Source organism: Oncorhynchus gorbuscha, linkage group LG14 (assembly GCF_021184085.1).
Source record: "Oncorhynchus gorbuscha isolate QuinsamMale2020 ecotype Even-year linkage group LG14, OgorEven_v1.0, whole genome shotgun sequence".
Lineage (NCBI taxonomy): Eukaryota > Metazoa > Chordata > Actinopteri > Salmoniformes > Salmonidae > Oncorhynchus > Oncorhynchus gorbuscha.
The window spans coordinates 25,783,891-25,807,511 of NC_060186.1; the positions used below are offsets into that span (position 1 = coordinate 25,783,891).

The 23,621-nt window shown below is 45.4% G+C and overlaps 1 protein-coding gene across 2 annotated transcripts in view; it reads left to right on the forward strand.

Moving 5' to 3' along the window:
* The window catches only part of LOC123994696 (proton myo-inositol cotransporter-like), a 70,212-nt gene that overhangs the window by 5,315 nt on the left and 41,276 nt on the right, over window positions 1–23,621 (forward strand). Inside the window, exons 2-3 of one of the 2 annotated variants that reach the window (XM_046297605.1) lie at window positions 5,978–6,137; window positions 13,228–13,436. The exons of the other annotated variant lie outside the window; for it this stretch is intronic. Coding sequence (XP_046153561.1) covers window positions 5,978–6,137; window positions 13,228–13,436 — 369 coding nt within the window. The remainder of the gene's footprint in view (window positions 1–5,977; window positions 6,138–13,227; window positions 13,437–23,621) is intronic. 2 annotated transcript variants of the gene reach the window in all.

Below are 23,621 nucleotides of genomic sequence, written 5' to 3' on the forward strand. Positions count from 1 at the left end.
ATTTTATACTTGAGATTCTTCAAAGGAGATACAGCTTTGCCTTGATGACAGCTTTGCACACTTTTGGTATTCTCTCAACCAGCTTCATGAGGTAGTTACCTTGAATGCATTTAAAATAACAGGTGTACCTTCTTAAAAGTTCATTTGTAGAAATTATTTCCTTCTAAATGCGTTTGAGGTAGGGTGGTATACATAAGATAGTAAAAGACCAAGTCCATGTTAGGGCAAGAACAGCTCAAATAAGCAAAGAGAAACAACTGCCCATCATTACTTTAAGACATGAAGGTCAGTCAATCCAGAACATTTCAAGAACTGTGAAAGTTTCTTCAAGTGCAGTCGCAAATCCAATAAGTGCCATGATAAAACTGGCTCTCATGAGGACCACCACAGGAAAGGAAGACCCAGAGTTACCTCTGCTGCAGAGGATAAGTTCATTAGAGTAAACTGCACCTCAGAAATTGCAGCCCAAATAAATGCTTCACAGAGTTCAAGTAACAGACACATCTCAACATCAACTGTTCAGAGGAGACTATGTGAATCAGGCCTTCATGAATTGCTGCAAAGAAACCACTACTAAAGGACACCAATAAGAAGAAGAGACTTGTTTGGGCCGAGAAACACAAGCAATGGACATTAAACTGGTGGAAATGAGTCCAAATTTGAGATTCTAAGTTCCAACCGCCGTGTCTTTGTGAGATGCAGAGTAGGTGAACGGATGATCTCCTCATGTGTGGTTTCCACTGTGAAGCATGGAGGAAGAGGTGTGATAGTGTGGGGGTGCTTTGCTGGTGACACTGTCAGTGATTTATTTAGAATTCAAGGCACCCTTAACAGCATTCTGCAGCGATACGCCATCTCATCTGGTTTGCGCTTAGTGGGACTATCATTTGTTTTTCAACGGGACAATGACCCAACACACCTCCAGGTTGTGTAAGGGCTATTTGACCAAGAAGGAGAGTGATGAAGTGCTGCCTAAAATTACCTGTCCTCCACAATTACCCAACCTCAACCCAATTGAGATGGTTTGGGATGAGTTGGACCGCAGACTGAAGGAAAACTAGCCAACAAGTGCTCAGCATTTGTGAGAAGCATTCCAGGTGAAGCTGGTTGAAGAATGTCAAGAGTGTGCAAAGCTGTTATTCTCCTTTGAAAAATCTCAAATATAAAATGTATTTTCATTTGTTTAACACTTTTTTGGTTACTATATGATTCCATATGTGTTATTTTATAGTTTTGACATCTTCACTATTCTACAATGTAGAAAATAGTAAAAAGAAAGAAAAACCCTTCACTTTTGACGGGTACTGTACCTCAGTATTTTCTAGAGTTAATTTTGCTCATCTTTATCAAGTGTGTCAATAATTTTGGACCCCATTGTATTCCGAGCGTTCCCTGTCACACGTCCAATCACATTAGAACTTTAATTGCTTGGCATTACTGAGGGAAGGTCATTCTTGCCGTTTGTCAGGAGGAGGTAGAAATGCAAACCTTTGACTGGTCTTTAACACAAGCCTGGGGTTTGGTTCATCTTACCGTCTTGGGCCAATTATTGGTGAGTTGACCTTTATGGGAACACATTGGAGAGCTGTGCAGAGTCCCAAATAGCACCATATTCCCTTCACAGTGCACTACTTTTGACCAGGGCCTGTAGGGCTCTGGGGATTAGGCTGCCATTTGGATGCATCCTTGTTCTATGGTATGTCTAGAAGGCACAGAATGACGATGATCTGTTTCTATCGATCTATGATATTGTCCGTTTGATTATTGACAGACCGGTATTTATTGACCAACACCATTGAAGTCAATGTCCTAATTTGATCTCAATCATAACATGTCGTTACTGATTTAAAAATGACTTGACAGATAGAACTCAATCTAATGATGGTGTTAAATCCGGTTTTGTGGATATTATGAAAGGTGTCCTGTCGGGGGTCGAGTCCTGTACACTTTTCTGTTTACATTATTAACAATATTGACTTGTCTGTAAAAAAATGTTAACCTGCACTTGTATGCCGATGATGCTGTTCTGTATGCTATTGGCCCCATGGTTGACCAGGCTCTATCTGAACTACAGTCTGACTTCATTGCTTTACAGAAAAACTTTATTGACCTGAATTTAGTACTGATGTTGTTCCCTAGAGCACATAAAAATACGTTTGATGCTTTAAACCTATTGCATATTGATGTGTTAGTTAAGAGGCTGAGAATAAAAAATGGTCTTCCTCTATAGAAGTAGGTCCTGCCTCTCGCTACATAGTAGAAAGCAGATGATTCAGTCAACGCTCCTGTCGGTCCCAGACTATGGCCACATCGTCTATATGAACGCAGCTGCCTCTTCATTATAGCCGCTAGATGTAGTTTATCATAGAGCATTGCACTTTATTACGGGCGACAATGTTAGTGGTCATCACTGCAGTCTCTACCAGAAAGTTGGTTGGCCCTCTTTGATGTCACGTAGGTTACGTCACACAATACATTGCTATGTTTTCATTTATAAAGCCCTTTTACACAAAGTCCCACTGTACCTAGCAGCATTACTACACTTTAGACATAATGTTACCACACCCCATCTCAGGGATGGCTACCTCTTGACATTCCTTTGGTCTCTACTGAGTTAGGTAAATCAGATTTTAGTTCTTGCACCTTATTTGTGGAACAATCTTCAAAATGTTCTTAAATGTGATGTTCTGGTGCCTCTAGGTGAATTCAGAAAGCTGATTGAGGACCTTTTTACTGATGAATGTGTTTGTGTTTTAGGACCGTGTTTCTCTTTCTTCTTGCATTTGGTATTTTCTGTCATTTATGTCATTCAGGGCTCATCTGTAAAAGAGACCTTGGTCTCAGTATGACTCCTTGATCAAATAAAGGTTCTATAAAATACTATTTTCTTACTGTGGATGGGATACATCAGTCTGATCCTGAAAATCCATGACCCCTACTGCAGTACCATGCACTTGTTGTATTATAGAGAGTGCTGCTAGTCCTCCATTGAAGCCCACATTGTGACTTCCATGACTTCCACATGGTGACTACTTGCTATAAATAGAAAGCCTTTGACACATGATGCTCGTACGTTCAGGATAGTGTGTGCCGCTGTCCTTGGTCCTGAAAGGAGAGGTCATTATAATGGATGGCGGGGACTGTGGCTGTGAGAGTCTTGGTGCTGGTGGACTCCACATGTGTCTGAGAACTGAGTAGAGGCCTGGGGAGACCAGAGGGACTAAAGGCTGTCGCTGATAACAAGAGAAGGAGGGAGTGATGGGGAGGAAAGGAGGGCTCTCCCACTCTCTCAGAACCTGCCCAGCAAACCGGGAACATTCCTACAACATTAGCTAAGATTTACATTAAGTTCTAGTTATTCAGGGCATGCACTTCACAACTTTCTAAAATCTTAACAACTTGGATGTGCTCACATTTCCAGATCTCCTTGTCCCAAATCTTTCATTCTGTCCATCCTCAACCACAGGACGGTGGTGCTCACATTACACAATGATTCACTAATTGATCTTGCTCTGCAATTCTCAGTTGTCGTAGGAAAAAAATGCCAACACGCAAACGGCGAGCTGCTTTATTACTGTGCACGTTAGTATGTGCAGAGACATAAAAAAAGAGACGGAGACACTGTCACGCCCTGACCATAGAGAGCTTTTATTCTCCATGTTGGTTAGGTCGGGGTGTGATTTAAGGGTGGGTTATCTAGGTGAATTATATTTCTATGTTGGCCTAGTATGGTTCCCAATCAGAGGCAGCTGTTTATCGTTGTCTCTGATTGGGTAGCCATTTTCCCATTGTGCTTTGTGGGATCTTGTCTATGTATAGTTGCCTGTGAGCATTATATTAACGGCACGTTTCGGTTGTTCTTTAAAGTTTTCTATTCCAAAATAAAGGATGGAACATACCACGCTGCATCTTGGTCCACTCCTTATAACGATCGTGACAGACGCAGACTATTGACTTTAAATAAAAATAATATGAAATTACCTTCTTGGTTTCTGTCACGGTAGGACTCAGAGGTAATATTGAAAAGACACGTGCGTTCTGTCCACAGCTCCACCAATCTGTCTTCCATCACCTCGGTCCACGTGGTGTGTTGTTGTTGTTGTTGTTGCTGTCCACTTCACCGTTATTGTTTCGGTCTCACATGCTGAGTGCTCATTGGCTTTTGGCAGTGGTCCCTGGCCAATCGCGTCAGAGCACTTCTTATACTGCAAGGTGCACAACCAACATTCCTGACGTCATAAAATTATCGGGACATCCAACAGGGGTCTGGAAAAACGGAACAGCCATCATCCGTGTGTCCTTGACCCGCTCAAACTAGGCGTGTCCCGACGTGCTGATCCTATACCAAGTTCATAGGATTTCACCCCGATCGTGAACATTTGTCAAGGATGGCAAAAACGTGCCGAATTTGTGCCCAAATCGTGTAGTGTATGTCCTACATTAGGGTTTTTATCTAACATTAGGATAACATCCTAAAAACATTCACTCTCTCTCTCTAGCTGTCTCTCTCTCTCTCTTTCTGCATGTCTCCTTTATTTTAATCCACATGGAAAACTTTCCGACATAAGAAACGCTCCAATACCCTTAACTCCATTCACAACCACGTGTTTGGTTCAGTTATTTGTTCTGCTCTCTGCATGTGTATGATGAAAATAAAATGACCAACGTGTCAAATGTGATATGTAGAGGAGCAGCCTTTGACAGAAGAGCAAACAGAGTTGAACCCTTTGTCAATGTTGAAGCGTGCTCAGCTCTAGTTGCTTACTTGGCGGTGTTACCCACTGGAGCGACTGGGTGCGCATGCTTTTGCTCAAGCCCTGCATTAACACACCCGACTGAAATAGTAAACTCATCAAGGACCTCACTCTGAGTCTGGACCGTGATTAGCTGAATCGGGTGTGTCAGGCTACTGCAGGGCTGGAGCAAAAACCTGCACCCCTAGTAACTCTACAGGTGTAGTTGGCAACTCTATCAACCACACCTCTAGGGCTGGTCACCCCAGGTGTGTACCGTATGAACGACAACCCTAGGGCCCTTACCTTTAACAGTAGGACCCATCCCTCCAGCCCTCACTCCTGGGTAAAAAGAAGAATAAAATGCCAGATATTGATTAACCCCCTTATCGTATGACGGCGAGGTTGCATGGTGAAGCGAGCGGTTCCCATGGTAACAGGTAGCTACGTCGTCTGCCGGGCAACTGGAAGAGAGACAGGAAGCAGTGCACTCTGAGTGCTATTAATAGTCCCTTATCGGTGTGGCGCAGAGCGGTGATGTCACAGCCCTTGTCAGATGAATCCGGGCAAACACATGTTGTTGGTTCTAGCAGTCAGAGTAAATATGTAGTCGTTTTGGCGTGGTCTGTGGCTGCAGCAGCTGACAACAACACTGACTTACATGCTGGTATAGGCTACAGTATATCTGATGTAGTGGATGCACTACAGACATTGAGATATATGTTGTAGATCTGGATACAGAGATGACTGATGTTGTGGTTGATGTTGTTTAGTCTGTCCGACATGATTGATGTTGTGCACATTGATGAGGGCTCTTTAGTGCCCTAATGGCTAGTGTGCGATTGGTGCAGCAGCTCTGTGGTTGAGTGTTTCGATTGGTCAGGTTCTCTAGATGAGAGATGTGGCTGAGGACACTCAGATTCCACTTGATTGTGGAGAGGATATGTGGTTTCATGCCTAACTCGGACCCTATACCATTGTTATTGAATTAGGTAAACCAGTGGACTGAACTGATCATACATAAAAGCTGAATTTGTACTTATCCATAAACCTCGACTGTACTGCACTGTACTGTACTGTATGCTCTGAAGTTTCCCCTAGGTGTAGATCTAGTATCAGCTTCCCCTCCCCCAATGCTACACTCATCCGAGATTAGCGTCTAGGGGCATCTTCACCCTACACTGTCTGGTTCTACACTCCTCATCGTGTCTTCCCTGTTCCTCTGCCCCATCCCACATGAGTAGGTATTGCGTCCATGACGGTGCCAGTGTACATAGCCGAGACGTCTCCCCCCCACCTGAGAGGCCAGCTGGTGACAGTAAACACACTGTTCATCACGGGAGGCCAGTTCACTGCCAGCATCATAGACGGGGCCTTCAGCTACCTACGCCACGATGGATGGAGGTGAGACAATTGCTCTACATGCCTCATCTTTGAATATCTCAAAAATATCTCATTTATCCCCATTTTTATTTTTTATTTTTTTAGGGGGTAGATCATCTTTAATAGGTCAGATAGATTGTAGAATCGATAAATATAATTGTCTGCATAATTTCCAATCCCCACATATTTTATGGTAAGTATATATACACTGTATACAGTTGAAGTCGGGAGGTTTACATACACTTAGGTTAGAGTCGGTTAGGACATCTACTTTGTGCATGACACTAGTAATTTTTCCAAGAATTGTTTACAGACAGATTTTTTTTTTATAATTCACTGTGTCACAATTCCAGTGGGTCAGAAGTTTACATACACAAAGTTGACTGTGCCTTTTAAACAGCTTGGACAATTCCAGAAAATGATGCCATGGCTTTAGAAGCTCCTGATAGACTAATTGACATCATTTGAGTCAATTGGAGGTGTACCTGTGGATGTATTTCAAGGCCTACCTTCAAACTCAGTGCCTCTGCTTGACATCATGGGAAAATCCAAAGAAATCAGCCAAGACCTCAATAACAAATTGTGCACCTCCACAAGTCTGGTTCATCTTTGGGAGCAATTCCCAAACGCCTGAAGGTACCACGTTCATCTGTACAAACATTTACATTACATTTAAGTCATTTAGCAGACGCTCTTATCCAGAGCGACTTACAAATTGTATGTATGGGCTAATAGCAGTAAGGACCAGAAAAAAGAACATGTATACTTCAAGGGGTCTTAAAATGTCAAATCAAATAGCTAAAGGATCCTTGGTATGACCTTACAAATGACATATAGCTTAGTAGAAAGAAATTTGGAAGCCCATACACATCTGACGAGTGTTTGCAAGCCCTGCCTCATCTGACGAGCGTTTGCAAGCCCTGCCTCATCTGATGAGTGTTTGCAAGCCCTGCCTCATCTGACGAGCGTTTGCAAGCCCTGCCTCATCTGACGAGCGTTTGCAAGCCCTGCCTCATCTGACGAGTGTTTGCAAGCCCTGCCTCATCTGATGAGTGTTTGCAAGCCCTGCCTCATCTGATGAGTGTTTGCAAGCCCTGCCTCATCTGACGAGCGTTTGCAAGCCCTGCCTCATCTGACGAGCGTTTGCAAGCCCTGCCTCATCTGACGAGCGTTTGCAAGCCCTGCCTCATCTGACGAGCGTTTGCAAGCCCTGCCTCATCTGACGAGCGTTTGCAAGCCCTGCCTCATCTGATGAGCGTTTGCAAGCCCTGCCTCATCTGATGAGTGTTTGCAAGCCCTGCCTCATCTGATGAGTGTCAGATCCGACATAGTAGAATTCAACAATAGTCCCGTATTGATGTGTTGACAGTTTGATGGCTCGTTGGAGGTCGTAGCAGGATTTCTTATAAGCATCCAGATTAGTGTCCCACTCTTGGAAAGCGGTAGCTCTAGCCTTTAGCTCAGTGCGGTTGTTGCCTGTATTCCATGGCTTCTGGTTGGGATATGTATTTACATTTACATTTAAGTCATTTAGCAGACGCTCTTATCCAGAGCGACTTACAAATTGGTGCATTCACCTTATGACATCCAGTGGAACAGCCACTTTACAATAGTGCATCTAAATATTTTAAGGGGGGTGGGGGTGAGAAGGATTACTTTATCCTATCCTAGGTATTCCTTAAAGAGGTGGGGTTTCAGGTGTCTCCGGAAGGTGGTGATTGACTCCGCTGTCCTGGCGTCGTGAGGGAGTTTGTTCCACCATTGGGGAGCCAGAGCAGCGAACAGTTTTGACTGGGCTGAGCGGGAACTGTACTTCCTCAGTGGTAGGGAGGCGAGCAGGCCAGAGGTGGATGAACGCAGTACCCTTATTTGGGTGTAGGGCCTGATCAGAACCTGGAGGTACTGAGGTGCCGTTCCCCTCACAGCTCCGTAGGCAAGCACCATGGTCTTGTAGCGGATGCAAGCTTCAACTGGAAGCCAGTGGAGAGAGCGGAGGAGCGGGGTGACGTGAGAGAAACAAACAATAGTACGCAAGTATAAACACCATGGGACCACGCAGCCGTCATACCGCTCAGGAAGGAGACGCGTTCTGTCTCCTAGAGATGAACGTACTTTGGTGCAAAAAGTGCAAAACAATCCCAGAACAACATCAAAGGACCTTGTGAAGATGCTGGAGGAAACAGATGCAAAAGTATCTATATCCACAGTAAAACGAGTCCTATATCGACATAACCTGAAAGACCTCTCAGCAAGGAAGAAGTCATTGCTCCAAAACCGCCATAAAAAAGCCAGACTACTGTTTGCAACTGCACATGGGGACAAAGATCGTACTTTTTGGAGAAATGTCCTCTGGTCTGATGAAATAGAACTTCTTGGCCATAGTGACCATTGTTATGTTTGGAGGAAAAAGGCGGATGCTTGCAAGCCGAAGAACACCATCCCAACCGTGAAGCACGGGGGTGGCAGCATGATGTTGTGGGGGTGCTTTGCTGCAGGAGGGACTGGTGCACTTCACAAAATAGATGGCATCATGAGGAGGGGGACAATATGTGGATATATTGAAGCGACATCTCGAGATGTTAAAGCTTGGTTGTAAAACTCTTCCAAATGGACAATGACCCAAGCATACTTCCAAAGTTGTGGCAGAATGGCTTAAGGACAACAAAGTCAAGTTATGGGAGTGACCATCACAAATCTCTGACCTCAATCCTATGGAAAATGTGTGGGCAGAACTGAACAATCATCTGCGAGCAAGGAGGCCTACAAACCTGACTCAGTTACACCAGCTCTGTCAGGAGGAATGGGCCAAAATTCACCCAACTTATCGCGGGAAGCATGTGAAAGGCTACCCAAAACATTTGACCCGTGTTAAACAATTTAAATGCAATGCTTCCACATACTAATTGAGTGTATGTAAACATCTGATCCACTGGGAATGTGATGAAAGAAATAAAAGCTGAAATAAATCATTCTCTCTACTATTATTCTGACATTTCACATTCTTAAAATCATGTGGTGATCCTAACTGACCTAAAACAGGGCATTTTTACACAAGATTAAATGTCAGGAATTATTTAGAAAAACTGAGTTTAAATGTAGTTGGCTAAGGTGTATGTAAACTTCTGACTTCAACTGTATATACCGTATATCCCTTTATTATTTTCCCCTAACCTTACCACCCTCTCATAATTAGAGTAAACTAATGAACAACAACACTTAGGCTTCTACTTCCAGCTTATACATACTATATAAACTCAGCAAATAAAGAGATGTTCCTTTGTCAGGACGATGTCTTTCAAATATAATCAGATTTTTACGAACTAACTTCACAGATCTTCATTGTAAAGGGTTTAAAACAGTTTCCCATGCATGAACAATTAATGAACATGCACCTGTGGAGCGGTCTTTAAGACACCAACAACTTACAGACAGTAGGCAATTAAGGTCACAGTGACACTAAAAAGGCCTTTCTACTGACTCTGAAAAACACCAAAAGAAAGATGCCCAGGGTCCTTGCTCATCTACGTGAACGTGCCTTAGGCATGCTGGAAGGAGGCATGAGGACTGCAGATGTGGCCAGGGCAATACATTGTAATGTCAGTACTGTGAGAGGCCTAAGACAGGGAGACTGGATGGACAGCTGATCGTCCTCGCAGTGGCAGACCACATGTAACAACACCTGCACAGGATCGGTACATCCGAACATCACAACTGCGGGATAGGTACAGGATGGCAACAACAACTGCCTGAGTTGCACCAGGAACGTACAATCCCTCCAGTGCTCAAACTGTCCACAATAGGCTGAAACAGTCTGGACTGAGGGTTTGTATGCCTGTTATAAGGCAGGTCCTCACCAGACATCACCGGCAGCAACGTCGCCTATGGGCACAAACCCACCGTCACTTGACCAGAAAGGACTGGCAAAAGGTGCTCTTCACTGACGAGTCACAGTTTTGTCTCACCAGGGGTGATGGTCGGATTCACGTTTATCGTCGAAGGAATGAGCTTTACTACAAGGCCTGCACTCTGGAGCGGGATCGAGGTGGAGGGCCATCATGGTCTGGGGTGGTGTGTCACAGCATCATCGGACTGAGGTTGTTATTGCAGGCAATCTCAATGCTGTGTGTTACAGGGAAGACATCCTCCTCCCTCATTTGGTACCCTTCTTGCAGGCTCATCATGACATGACCCTCCAGCATGACAATGCCACCATACTGCTCGTTCTGTGAGTGATTTCCTGCAAGGAATGTCAGTGTTCTGCCATGGCCAGTGAAGAGCCCTGGATCTCAATCCCATTGAGCACGTCTGGGACCTGTTGGATCGGAGGGTAAGGGCTAGGGCCATTCCCCCCAGAAATGTCCGGGAAATAGCAGGTGCCTTGGTAGAAGACTGGGGTAACATCTCACAGCAAGAACTGGCAAATCTGGTGCAGTCCATGAGGAGGAGTTGCACTGCAGTACTTAATGCAGCTGGTGGCCACTCCAGATACTGACTGTTACTTTTGATTTTGACTCCCCCTTTGTTCAGGGACACATTATTCCATTTCTGTTAGTCACATGTCTGTGGAACTTGTTCAGTTTATGTCTCAGTTGTTGAATCTTCTTAAGTTCATACAAATATTTACACATGTTACGTTTGCTGAAAATAAACGCAGTTGACAATGAGAACCTTTCTTTATTTGCTGATTTTACATTTTACGGCCACAGTATATTTTACAATAGATGTCTTTTGTTTGTTTTTAATCCCACCCAGTAGCTAAAATGGGGAGGATTCTGTCCATAATAAAGCGTTGCTCTACGTTCTTGACAACACTATCAACAAGGCAGGTCCTACAGGTCCTAGTTTTGTCGCAACTTGACTACTGTTCAGTCATGTGGTCAGGTGCCACAAAAAAGTACTTCGCAAAATTGCAATTGGCTGAGAACAGGGCAGCACAACTGGCCCTTGGATGTCCACAGAGAGCTAATATTAATAATATGCATGTCAATCTCTCCTGGCGATTGACTTCATCACTCCTTTTATTTATGAGAGGTATTGACATGTTGAATGCGCCGAGCTGTCTGCTTGAACTACTGGCACACAGCTCAGTGTATACAAAATACAACAAAATCACGTTTTTGACTGCACTGGGCCTTTAAGACCAATCTGCAAGTTTTGAATGCTCCCTCCCACTGCTCTTGTCACATTCCAACATCTAGCACTGACTCTCAACACACCACTACATTCAGTTGTTTATGCATCCTGTATACATCATGGCCATGGACACAGTGCTGCTAACCTTGTTTATGTAGACTTCATTCTTATTTGTTTGTGTTTAGTTTCGCGTTTTCATATTCCGGTCTGTAACCAGGTTTCAGTGGGATATATCAGGTGTTAGGATAACTGTTGATTTCTGAGACAGACCATATTGGGAATGCTTCCAAGTGGTGTGCGAGTACAAACATTGAACTGTAGCTTCATTCATGTGAAATGTAGTTTCATTAAGTTGAAAAACAAATATTCATCCGTCTGTCATCTGCGAGTCGTGTCACGTCAGATGGCACAGTCGGGACTAGCAGATCAGATCAGTGTAAGTGTCAGCAGCAAAAGATGTGGATCCTCATCCTGCCTCCAGCTGATGCAACAGTCCCTCGGTGCAGAGCAGGGATACGTTGAAAAGATAACATCCTTTTATTGTTTTTGTAAATCTAAATGCTACATTACATCACGGACTCCTTGTAAAGCGAGCATTGCTTTGTCCTGCCTTAGGACATTATTCAGAACAGCTTCCTTGAACTTGCCACAAGTGCTGGATTTATGCCATAGCTGTCAGTGTGTGTCCTTGCATTCCTCTTCTTTTACTGATTTGACAAGTTGCGTTTCGTGCCAAGTCTTGAGTCCTTGAAAGTTTCGCTTTTAATGATGTGCTCTGCTCTGTGGCAGACTTCTATGTGACAGTCAACCCTGTGAAGCCGTTTGAAAAATGTTCAATGACACAACAGAGTTGTTACTCTAGGCTATTATTCACTGTGTTGTTAGCCTGGTAATGATTTGATGTGGGTCCTGAGAAATCTAATTTGATTTGTCAGATGCTTCGTAAACAGCGGCTGTAGATTAACAGCGAAATGCTTACTTACGGGTCCCGTTCGCATTGTTGGAAAAGGACCCATAAGTAAGTATTTTAATGTTAGTCTATACCTTGTTTACATTGATACTGCTTGATGAAGGGTGGGAGTGTAGCACAGATATTATGCGCGCATTCGAGCGGAGTGCTTTTGCCAAGACCTCGACCAACGTTGGTCACCGCCTTTCAAAGTGTGTTGCATTATGGGTATACACATTCTCAAACTTACGACTACGTGTCGACCGCATGACCTTTACAACAACTATGTGATCATAGGTCATGAACCTTGGAGTGCAGTCGACCGGAAATGTCTGCATCAGTTGCTAGCTATCCCATAAAGCCATCACCGAAAACACATATTCTCATTTTCAGTTGGTCTTTGCTAACTACCTGTTTTTTTTGACAACGTTTGGAACATTCGTCTCACAACAGAGCCTTCGACTGCAAAGAGTCATTGCATTCCACTCCGTTGCGGATCTTCCCATTGAAGAGCATGACGTCCGGTGCGACGTAATGGAGTGTTTATGGGTAATGTGAACGAGGCTTAAGTAGACTACAGAATGCTGGAACATTGCTACATTGTGGGAGGCAACCCATCAGTGGTCCCTGCTACGCTCCAGCTCATGGCGTTTCTCCCCTCGCCCCCTCTCACATTTATCTCTATGTCTCTCCCCCTCTCTCTCTCTCTTCCTCCCTTTTTTCCATCCCTCACCTCCACCGCGTCTCCCCCCTCTCTCCCTATCTTCTCCTCCTCCCCAGATATATTTTATGTTCGGTCTATTGGTGGTTCCCGCTGTGCTGCAGTTCATGGGAGTTTCTCCTCTCAAAGATGAAACAACTCATGTTGAATTCTTCCTATCCCTCGTTACCCCCTTCCTGCCAATGGTTCCTGCTGTACTCCGGTTCCTCATTTTGCAAGAGAGTCACTCTCACAGATGAAACGGCTAATATATGGCTCTCTCCATCTCTCTCTCTCTCTCTCTCTCCCCTTCTCCTCCTCTTCTCCAGGTATATGTTGGGTCTGTCGGTGGTCCCTGCGGTGCTCCAGTTCGTGGGGTTTCTGTTCCTGCCAGAGAGCCCCCGCTGGCTGATCCAGAAAGGCCTTACCCAGAAGGCCCGGCGCGTGCTCAGCCAGATTAGAGGCAATCAGAACATTGACGAGGAGTACGACAGCATCAAGAACGGCATCGAGGAGGAGGAGAAAGACTGCGGAGGAGGTGAGAGGGCAGCAGGAGGCTCAGGAGAAAGACACACATGAATGAATGAATGCATCAACGAACACGCACACACAAACAAACTTGCACACACACAGGGAGGGAGAGGAGTGGCCCATGTGCCCACTGTCTCTCTCTCTCTCTCTGCGCTCAGACGAGGAAGCTTTATCAGCTGGTATATAATCTCGGTGTTACACTCCCATGATGTGGGACAAAACAGTTAGCCTCTTCGGAGAATATTGACCTCTTCTGAGAATCACAAAACAGCACTCAAATTCAGTCTGTCAGAGCCGGCGACTCAGAGTAGACTGAGTCGCCTGGCGAGACCAAGGACATTGAAGACATTATTTTCTATGAACGTTTTCTGAAAGAAGCTTATTTATGGTAGTCACTGTGTCTCCATTGAAGGTCAGTGCTAAAAAGTGAATGTATATGTGTGAGTGTATGGAAATATATGGGTCAAGGCATGGTCATAGACCTAAGCACGGACTCAAACTCAATGAAACCACCGTATGCGATAAACTGCATATATCCACGTGTTGACATGAATAGCTGATATACATATGTATTGAAAGTAGCCTATATGGACAACCAATGGTTAGACGAACTAGTGTTTTGTACTGCGTTATCAAGTCAATGACATTGTATACAGTAAGGTCAGTCCAGCCTTCAGCACATGTATTCAGCTCTTATTATCCCGATGACACCAAGCCAATCTCCTGAAAAGAAAAGAGAGGGAAAAGAAACGAGAGGAGAGGTAAACATGCATCATTCCTTTTGTTCCGTAATTAACCCTTCCTGACAGTCCTACAGAAAACACTAACCTGTGATTGAGTACCTCACGCTGGGATTGGTCCACAATGGGGAGCCTTAGCCAATCAGAGTGCTAGAGTGTGGTCAGTGGGGCCACAATCCAAGAACGAAAGGGCAATAAATTGTAACTCTGACCATTGTCGGGTGTTGGGGGGGGATAGGCTCACACCTGGGAAAACAAGTGCTTCCTTTGCCCTCTTGCTCCCTGACATCTCTGTTTCCTTGGTAACCTCATCCCTTTCTCCCTCTTTCTCTCCTGGTCTCCATCACCTCGGATGTAATGATAGTGAGTGTCACTCTAACCACCCAAACACAGCCAGGATTAAAGAGCAATAATAATCACAATGACACATACAAAGTGACAGGGCACACGCAACGGCAACATCACAACACAACATAGTCATATCTGTAGCAGTCAATTCTCTCTGGATGGATAATATATTACATAGAAACATACAGGGTGACGGAGCAACACAACATCAATAGCAACAACAACACAACGAACAACAATAGCTGTATCAGTCACTGCTCTCTGCTCTCTGATTCACTTTGTTGTAGTATATCTTATTAAAGCATTGGGCTATCATCTCTGGCGTAGAACATGTTAGAAATGCCTGTCATGCATTAATTTCCTGTGATCTTATTGCTCCTAAGATAATCTTCCATCCAAGATAAAAATCATTTTAGGAAAGATTATCTTAATCCTATACGAAGCTTCCAGGAAACACGCCCCATGTTTTTATTCAGGCCTACCGATCTGATTATATCTACATAGATGAACTTCCTTTTCCTGGCGTATACGGCTGGGTGCAAGCCTATTGCCACTCAACATGATAATGTTTTCCTCTTTAAAAGAGTGTTTTATCTCAGCGTTAGACACCGTAGTAGGCTAATAGGGTGAAGGACCTTCACACACAGTAAGTCAGACACACAGGTAATTAAATTAACAGAAGAGGCACCGTGCTTCTCAAAGCTGTTTCCTTTGTGATAACGAGCTCCGTGTGACTGTAGGGCAGCCGTGCTTCTAGCTCATAGGCAACTTTGCATTCTTTTTCGTTTTTTTGTGTGTTATTAGCCCAGAAATGTTTTGGTGTTATTAGAAACATCCGGAAAGAACTTTTGGATATCAGAGCGGCGGTAACTCACCAGCATTACCAGCATTACAACCAGGAATACGACTTTCCCGAATCGGATCCCTTGTTCGTACCCCCAGGGCAACTGAACTGATTCCAGAGGCTTATCGGCGGAGACGAGGTATTCAGAGTGGACTTCTAGTCCGACTCAGGAGGCGCGCACACCACCCACCGCTGTTCTGCTCCTTCCAGCCAGTGCTGCCACTCCTCCAATGCCATCTTCACGGCCAGGAGTTCTCGGTTGCCAACATCGTAGTTCCTCTCAGCGGGATTGAGATGATGGGACAGGAAGGCACAGGGACGGAGCTTCTGGTCCTGGGCAGATCGCTGGGACAGGATGGCCCCCTCTCCAACATCTGAAGCATCCACTTCCACCACAAATTCACACGAGGGGTTCCGGATGGATGAGGATGGGTGCTGTTGTGAACTGATGCTTCAAGTCCACAAAGGCTTTGTCGACAGCTGGAGACCATTTGAACAGTACCTTGGGGGAGGTGAGTGCCGAGAGGGGGGCCGCCAGGTCGCTGTAACCCCAAATGAAACGGAGGTAGAAGTTTGCAAAACCAAGAAACCGTTGCAACTGCACCCTGGACGTTAGTTGAGGCCAATCCACCACTGCTTTCACCTTTCCAGGATCCATCTGAACATTGCCCTCAGCAATGACATATCCCAGAAAGGTGATAGAAGAGCGGTGGAACTCACTTCTTGGCTTTCACGAACAATTGGTTCTCCAGGAGGTGCTGAAGAACCTGTCTGACATGGAGGACATGTTCTTAGACAGATTGGGGGAAAACAGGACGTCGTCCAGGTAGACGAACACAAACCGCTTTAGCACGTCCCGAAGCACATCATTGACTAAAGCCTGGAAGACAGTGAGGGCGTTGGTGAGTCCAAATGGCATGACCTGCTCCTCATAATGTCCACTGGCTGGCTGTCTTCCACTCATCCCCCTCGCTTATCTGAATCAGGTGGTAGGATTTCTGAAGGTCCAACTTGGAAAACATGGTGGCGCCCTGGAGAGGTTCAAACTTAGAGGAGAGGAAGTGGGTAATGATTATCGACAGTGATATCGTTAAGTCCCCGGTAGTCAATGCACGGGCCTTGTCCTTCTCCACAAAGAAAAACCCTGCGCCGGCAGGAGATGCAGACGGACGGACGGCCTCAGTGGCCAGAGACTCCTCTATGTACTCATACATAGCAATGGTCTCTGGTCCTGACAGAGAGTACAGCCGACCCCAAGGTGGTGTAGTGCCTGGGAGAAGATCAATGTCACAATCATAAGGACGGTGCAGGGGAAGGGAAGTAGCATGTGCCTTGCTAAACACTTCCAGGAGGTCATGGTATTCTGTGGGGATAACAGAGACATCCACAGTCTTGCTGACCTCCTTAGGAAGACGACTTGGGGAAGGCTGTGCTGCTTGAAGGCAGTGGGAATGGCAGAATGGGCTTCAACCCAGGATGGAGCTTGTGGTCCAGTCAATCACAGGATTGTGCTTTTGGAGCCAGGAAAATCCCAACACAACCGGAACAAGGGGAGATGCAATGAGGAGGAACTGTATGGTGTCAGTGTGGTTACCAGAAACCCGTAATTGAACGGGCACAGTACTATGGGTGACTTCCCCTATAGAGCGGCCGTCCAGTGCCCTAGCATCCATGGGGACAGAGAGAGGCTGAGAGGGAATACCAAGCTCCGAAGCATCCATAGTGGCATCCATAAAACTTTCATCAGCCCCAGAGTCAATGAGCACTCGGAGAGACTTAGATTGGTCTCCCCACAGCACAAGCACAAAAAGGGTGTGTGGGTGATAGGAATTAGGGAACTCCCAGTCTGACTCACCATGGTACTGGTACCCACTAGGGACAAGGGTTTGCTAATATGGCAGGTAGCTATAAAATGTCCTGTCCCTCCACAGTACAGACAACAGTTATTATTCATCCTCCGTGAGTGCTCCCTAACTGATAGCCAAGTTCTTTCCAACTGCATAGGCTCAGGAGTAACTCACCCGTCATAGATTCACGAGAAAGCTCAGGGTGGCTTCGACTCCTCTCGGAAGAGCTGCATTCGGAAACTTTCGAATGCAGTGTGCCCGAGACCAGTGTGCCCGAGACCAGACCTCCTCTCTTGCGTTCCCTTAGGCGTCCAACCATGTTAATGGTTGAGACGATAAGGGAGTCGACGTCCACTGGCAGTTCCCGAGCAGCTGGCTCATCCTTTACTTCCACAGATAATCCGTGCAGAAAAGTATCGAAAAGAGACTCCGGATTCCAGGCACTCTCAGCGGCCAACGTGTGAAGGTCCACCGCGAAGTCTGCCACATTACGGGGGTTTTGACGTAAGTCAAGCAGTAGGCTGGCCGCCTTTCTCCCGGATACCGGAGAATCAAAAACCTCTCACCTCTGCCATCAATTCCTCCAAATGACAGATTGTTGTTCACAAACTGTCGTAGCCCAGGAGAGCACCCTTCCCGACATTAGTGTAATTATATATGCTATCTTCGATTGGTCTGAAGAAAACAAAGATGGCTGTAGCTCAAAAATAAGCGAGCACTGAGAAAGAAAACGCTGGCAGGTACCAGGATTCCCCGAATATCGCTCTGGAGTCGGGGGATAGACTGTTCAAACTCACTACAGATAGGGCAAAAATGACCGGGTGATTGTTTTTTTCTTCAGTGATGGCATTGTTGTTCACAAACATACACCCTTAGAGCGTTGGACTAGTAACCGGAAGATTGCAAGTTCAAATCCCTGAGCTGACAAGGTACAAATCTGCCGTTCTGCCTCTGAACAGGCAGTTACCCCACTGTTCCTAGGCCGTCATTGAAAATAAGAATTTGTTCTTTAACTGACTTGCCTAGTTAAATAAAGGTTTAAATATATATATATATATATATATATATAGTACTAATCATTTATTACATTTGGAAAGTGCTTTTCATTATACAGAATTATCTGAAAATGCATAAAATAACCCCACACATATATTTTTTAGTACAACTGACACTACAAGGGACAAGGACACCAAGGAGCCCAGCTATCATCAGGAAGCCTTCCTAAAGAGAAAAGTCTTTAGGCCCATTTTAAAGGAGTCCTGAGCCTGTGGTGCCTTCAGGTGGTCCGGGAGGGCATTCCAGAGGCTGGGGGCGGTCGAGCTGAAAGCCCAATCCCCCAAGGAGCGGAGCTTGGTCCTGGGGGCGTGGAGGAGCAGGCTATCTCTTGACCTGAGGGTGCGAGTGGGGTTTAGTTTAGTTTAGTTTATTTTATTTTTACAGGGACAGTGCACATTAATCAACGTTTCAGTAAAAGTGCCGGTTTTAGCCAGCCGGCTAATTTTCAACCGCAGTCCCTGGGCAGGTTATTAAAAACAATTACAATATAGACAATAGCACCATAGACATAGCAACATAGCAACATAGGACAAGCAAGACATAGCATACAGACAGAGCAACATAGAACAAAAAGCAGCAAGACAAAATTCATAAAAGCAACAAAGTGTTTCCATACCTCACAAGCTACAGACAACATGGAAAGCGGCAGCACACAGCTAGGGACCATGTTCACAAATCTGATTGACCTTTAGCCAAGTCTTTGGAGGGAGAGCAGTTCTTTGAGATAAGAAGCAGATTTTCCATGACTTTCCATACACAGGAAAGTGGGCAGGAGGGGTTTCAATTTGATCTTGTATGAGACAGGAAGTCAGTGCAGAGATGCCAGGATGGGGGTGATGTGATCATTTGAAATGTGACCTTTATTTAACTAGCCAAGTCAGTTAAGAACAAATTCTTATTTACAATGACGGCCAACCCTGGCCAAACTCCGGACGACGCTGGGCCAATCGCGCGGCCGCCCTATGGGACTCCTAACCACGGCCCGATGTCATACAGCCTGGATTTGAGCTAGGGACTGTAAGTGAGGCCTCTTGCACTGAGATGCAGTGATGGTGTTTCCGCACTCTCACCAGGATCCTGGCAGCCCTGTTCAGGTTGTAATGGAGCTTCTGGAGACTCCTGCCAGGGATGCCGATGATGAGCGTGTTGCAGTAGTGCAGCATTGAGGAGATAAAGGCATGGACGAGATTCTCTGCATCAGACTGAGTGAGGGTAGGACTGAGTTTGGCAATGTTCTTGAGGTGATAGAATGACGCTTCACACGGTTGTTTGATGGCTGTCAACGGTAAGAGGGGAATCAAGTTTTCCACACCCAGATTGGAAACTTAGTGGGAGAGAGCGATGCTCTGTCCTGCGATACTGTATAGATGTTACAGCTGTCAAAAGGCTTTGTCTTTCAACTAGATAATTAACTTATCTTCAACGGGTTTCTTGACAGGCTCTGAGATAGCTTACGGCCTCCAAAATGATTGTCACAGACCTTTTTTCTTTTTGCCAGTACAATTTAAACCTGATTTTTCAGCCATGAAGAAAATTATTTATCCTGTGCTTACCATCCACAGCAATTTCCCCACCGCACAATCTCCCCATTTGATTCATAATTGCCATTTTGATCTCAATGGCTGCTCTGCTTTCAGGTAAATTGAATGATGCAGTATGTCATTCCGAATGAGTACAAGGTATGCTGCTATATTTGTTATCTGCTCGCTGTACAAATTTACAATGAGGTTTTATTCCTCTCTCTCTTTTGTCTCTCCCATTCTCTCTTTCTCGCTCACTGATATGTGGGCAGAAGAAGCAGATGAGAAGTTAGAGGAGATATTACACAGATGGACATTAATCCCGGAGATAGAGAGTGTAGCACAAGTCATGCCTCTTCTCCTGCTCCTCTTCTGCTTAATTCATCATCTACCGTTTTAACATTTTATGGAATCTGTTGGTTGGTGCCTTAGATCTGATTAAATCACGCATCTGTTGGAACTTCGTTTATGGGGAAATGATAGGAATGTACATTATATTTAGATTTGCATAATGAGAAATGAGGGAATACGAAGAAGCACCTAGGATCATTTGCACTTTTATGAAATGTAGATGTTCAGATAGATTCCTTCAGTTATTAATGCCTGAAGCTGGGATGCATCCAAAATGGTACCCTATATAGCCTAATAGGACTCTGGTGTTGTAGATAGAGTTCCACTTGGTACACAGGCGTTTACTCATTCACCCGTTGTAGAGTCTTGTTTTTCTGTCATTTGGACTTTAGTATGAGGCGTGTCGTGGCGCGTAACAGTCGAATGACACCCATGTTCATTTCCTAGCTTTGTTATCTGGAGACACTAGGGGATTTGCATTGTTATTTGACATAAGGGATCATTTAATATTAACATGCTAGCGGCGTTATCTTCTAATTAAGTTCAGCTAATCGAGGTTTGAATGAATATTCCTTTTCTTCCACTCTCATTTATTCCGTTTTACGTTCAAGCCCAAGGGAAACCATTTAGAAATAAACTGAATTAGTTCATCTTGCTGAATATGTTGTCTATAATTTTACCCGTAAATATATTTGACCCGTGGATACAACATTTTCACAGACATCAACTATGACTTACTTTATAATATTAGATGAGCTGGTATTGTACAGAGAGGGCCATTACATTCAAAAAAAGATCCCAAATGAAGTCATGTAATGATGTAAAGGAAGCATTAGAGGAGAATGGAAGGCTATGAAAGGCTAGAAGACAGCGATTACAGATGATCTCTGTCATAGCAGATGAAAGCATGCTAGGCGAAAGCCCCACCTTATCTCAGCTCACTGGTCACCATAGCAGCACCCACCCGTAGCACGTGCTCCAGCAGGTATATTTCACTGGTCGTCCCCAAAGCCAACTCCTCTGGACACCTTTCCTTCCAGTTCTCTGCTGCCAATGACTGGAACCAATTTCACAAATCACAAAAGCTGGAGTCTTATATCTGTGCTGAGATCATTGAAGAGCTAATAACCTTTGTCTATTAGGAGCCATTTGAGGTCTGCTATTTGAGGTCTTTGAAGCACAGGAACACAACCCTGTACATAATAGCCAACCAGGAACAACCTTACGCACAAACCTCTCGGTACTCAAATGGCTCCTAAAAGACACGGGTTATTAGCCCTTCAGTGATCTCAGCACACTTAGCAAATAATGAACATTGTGATGTAAGTCACAAGAGAACATTGTGTGAGAAGTAATATCCATCAGAGTTGTAAATGTTGCTGAAAAAAGCAACAAAGTTCTCACTCACTCACTCACTCACTCTCACTCACACTTTCTCTCACTCTGCCATTTGGATCACATTTACGGAGCCGTTTTTAGAAATCCAGGAGTTAGTTGTTAGGGGCTGTATCCCCCACCCTGGCAGAGCTGTATCCCCCACCCTGGCAGAGCTGTATCCCCCACCCTGGCAGAGCTGCATCCCCCACCCTGGCAGAGCTGCATCCCCCACCCTGGCAGAGCTGCATCCCCCACCCTGGCAGAGCTGTATCCCCCACCCTGGCAGAGCTGTATCCCCCACCCTGGCAGAGCTGTATCCCCCACCCTGGCAGAGCTGTATCCCCCACCCTGGCAGAGCTGTATCCCCCACCCTGGCAGAGCTGTATCCCCCACCCTGGCAGAGCTGTATCCCCCACCCTGGCAGAGCTGTATCCCCCACCCTGGCAGAGCTGTATCCCCCACCCTGGCAGTGCTGTATCCCCCACCCTGGCAGAGCTGTATCCCCCACCCTGGCAGAGCCCCCACCCTGGCAGAGCTGTATCCCCCACCCTGGCAGAGCTGTATCCCCCACCCTGGCAGAGCTCTCTCTCTACCATTTGCATTGGGGCATGTGTTAGTCTGGGAACCATGAATCTCAATGAGCGATTACATTTTTTTCCTCAGACGAACCACATAATGGGCCCAGATATTATGCTCTACCTCTAGACTCCCAGCTCTAGGGGGCTGAGATGATTGGTTGAAACTGGAGTGTGTGTGTGTGTGTGCGTGTGTGTGTGTGTATGAGTTGCTCATGTGTTTTTGGAACAGTTCACATGTGATCACGTAGTTTTTCCGTAAGGGTTCAATCGGGACGGAACTCTATGACGTTCTATAGTTAGTGTTTGTCATGTGTATGTGTACAGTGGGGAGAACAAGTATTTGATACACTGCCGATTTTGCAGGTTTTCCTACTTACAACGCATGTAGAAGTCTGTAATTTTTTATCATAGGTACACTTCAACTGTGAGAGACAGAATCTAAAACAAAAATCCAGAAAATCACATTGTATGATTTTTAAGTAATTCATTTGCATTTTATTGCATGACATAAGTATTTGATCACCTACCAACCAGTAAGAATTCTGTCTCTCACAGACCTGTTAGATTTTCTTTAAGAACCCCTCCTGTTCTCCACTCATTACCTGTATTCAGTGCACCTGTTTGAACTCGTTACCTGTATAAAAGACACCTGTCCACACACGCAATCAAACAGACTCCAACCTCTCCACAATGGCCAAGACCAGAGAGCTGTGTAAGGACATCGGGGATAAAATTGTAGACTGGGCTGGGATGGGCTACAGGACAATAGGCAAGCAGCTTGGTGAGAAGGCAACAACTGTTGGCGCAATTATGAGAAAATGGAAGAAGTTCAAGATGACGGTCAATCACCCTTGGTCTGGGGCCCCATGCAAGATCTCACCTCGTGGGGCATCAATGATCATGAGGAAGGTGAGGGATCAGCCCAGAACTACACGGCAGGACCTGGTCAACCATTAGTAACACACTACGCCGTCATGGATTAAAAACCTGCAGCGCACGCAAGGTCCCCCTGCTCAAGCCAGCGCATGTCCAGGCCCATCTGAAGTTTGCCATTGACCATCCGGATCATCTAGAGGAGGAATGGGAGAAGGTCATGTGGTCTGATGAGACAAAAATAGAGCTTTTTGGTCTAAACTCCACTCGCCGTGTTTGGAGGAAGAAGGATGAGTACAACCCCAAGAACACCATCCCAACTGCTTTAGCATGGAGATGGAAACATCATTCTTCGGGGATGCTTTTCTGCAAAGGGCGACTGCACCGTATTGAGGGGAGGATGGATGGGGCCAAGTATCGCAAGATCTTGACCAACAACCTCAGTAAGAGGATTGAAGATGGGTCGATGCTCGGTCTTCCAGCATGACAACAACCCGAAACACACAGCCAGGGCAACTAAGGAATGGCTCTGTAAGAAGCATCTCAAGGTCCTGGAGTGGCCTAGCCAGTATCCAGACCTGAACCCAATAGAAAATAGGAGCTGAAAGTCCATATTGCCCAGCGACAGCCCCGAAACCTGAAGGATCTGGAGAAGGTC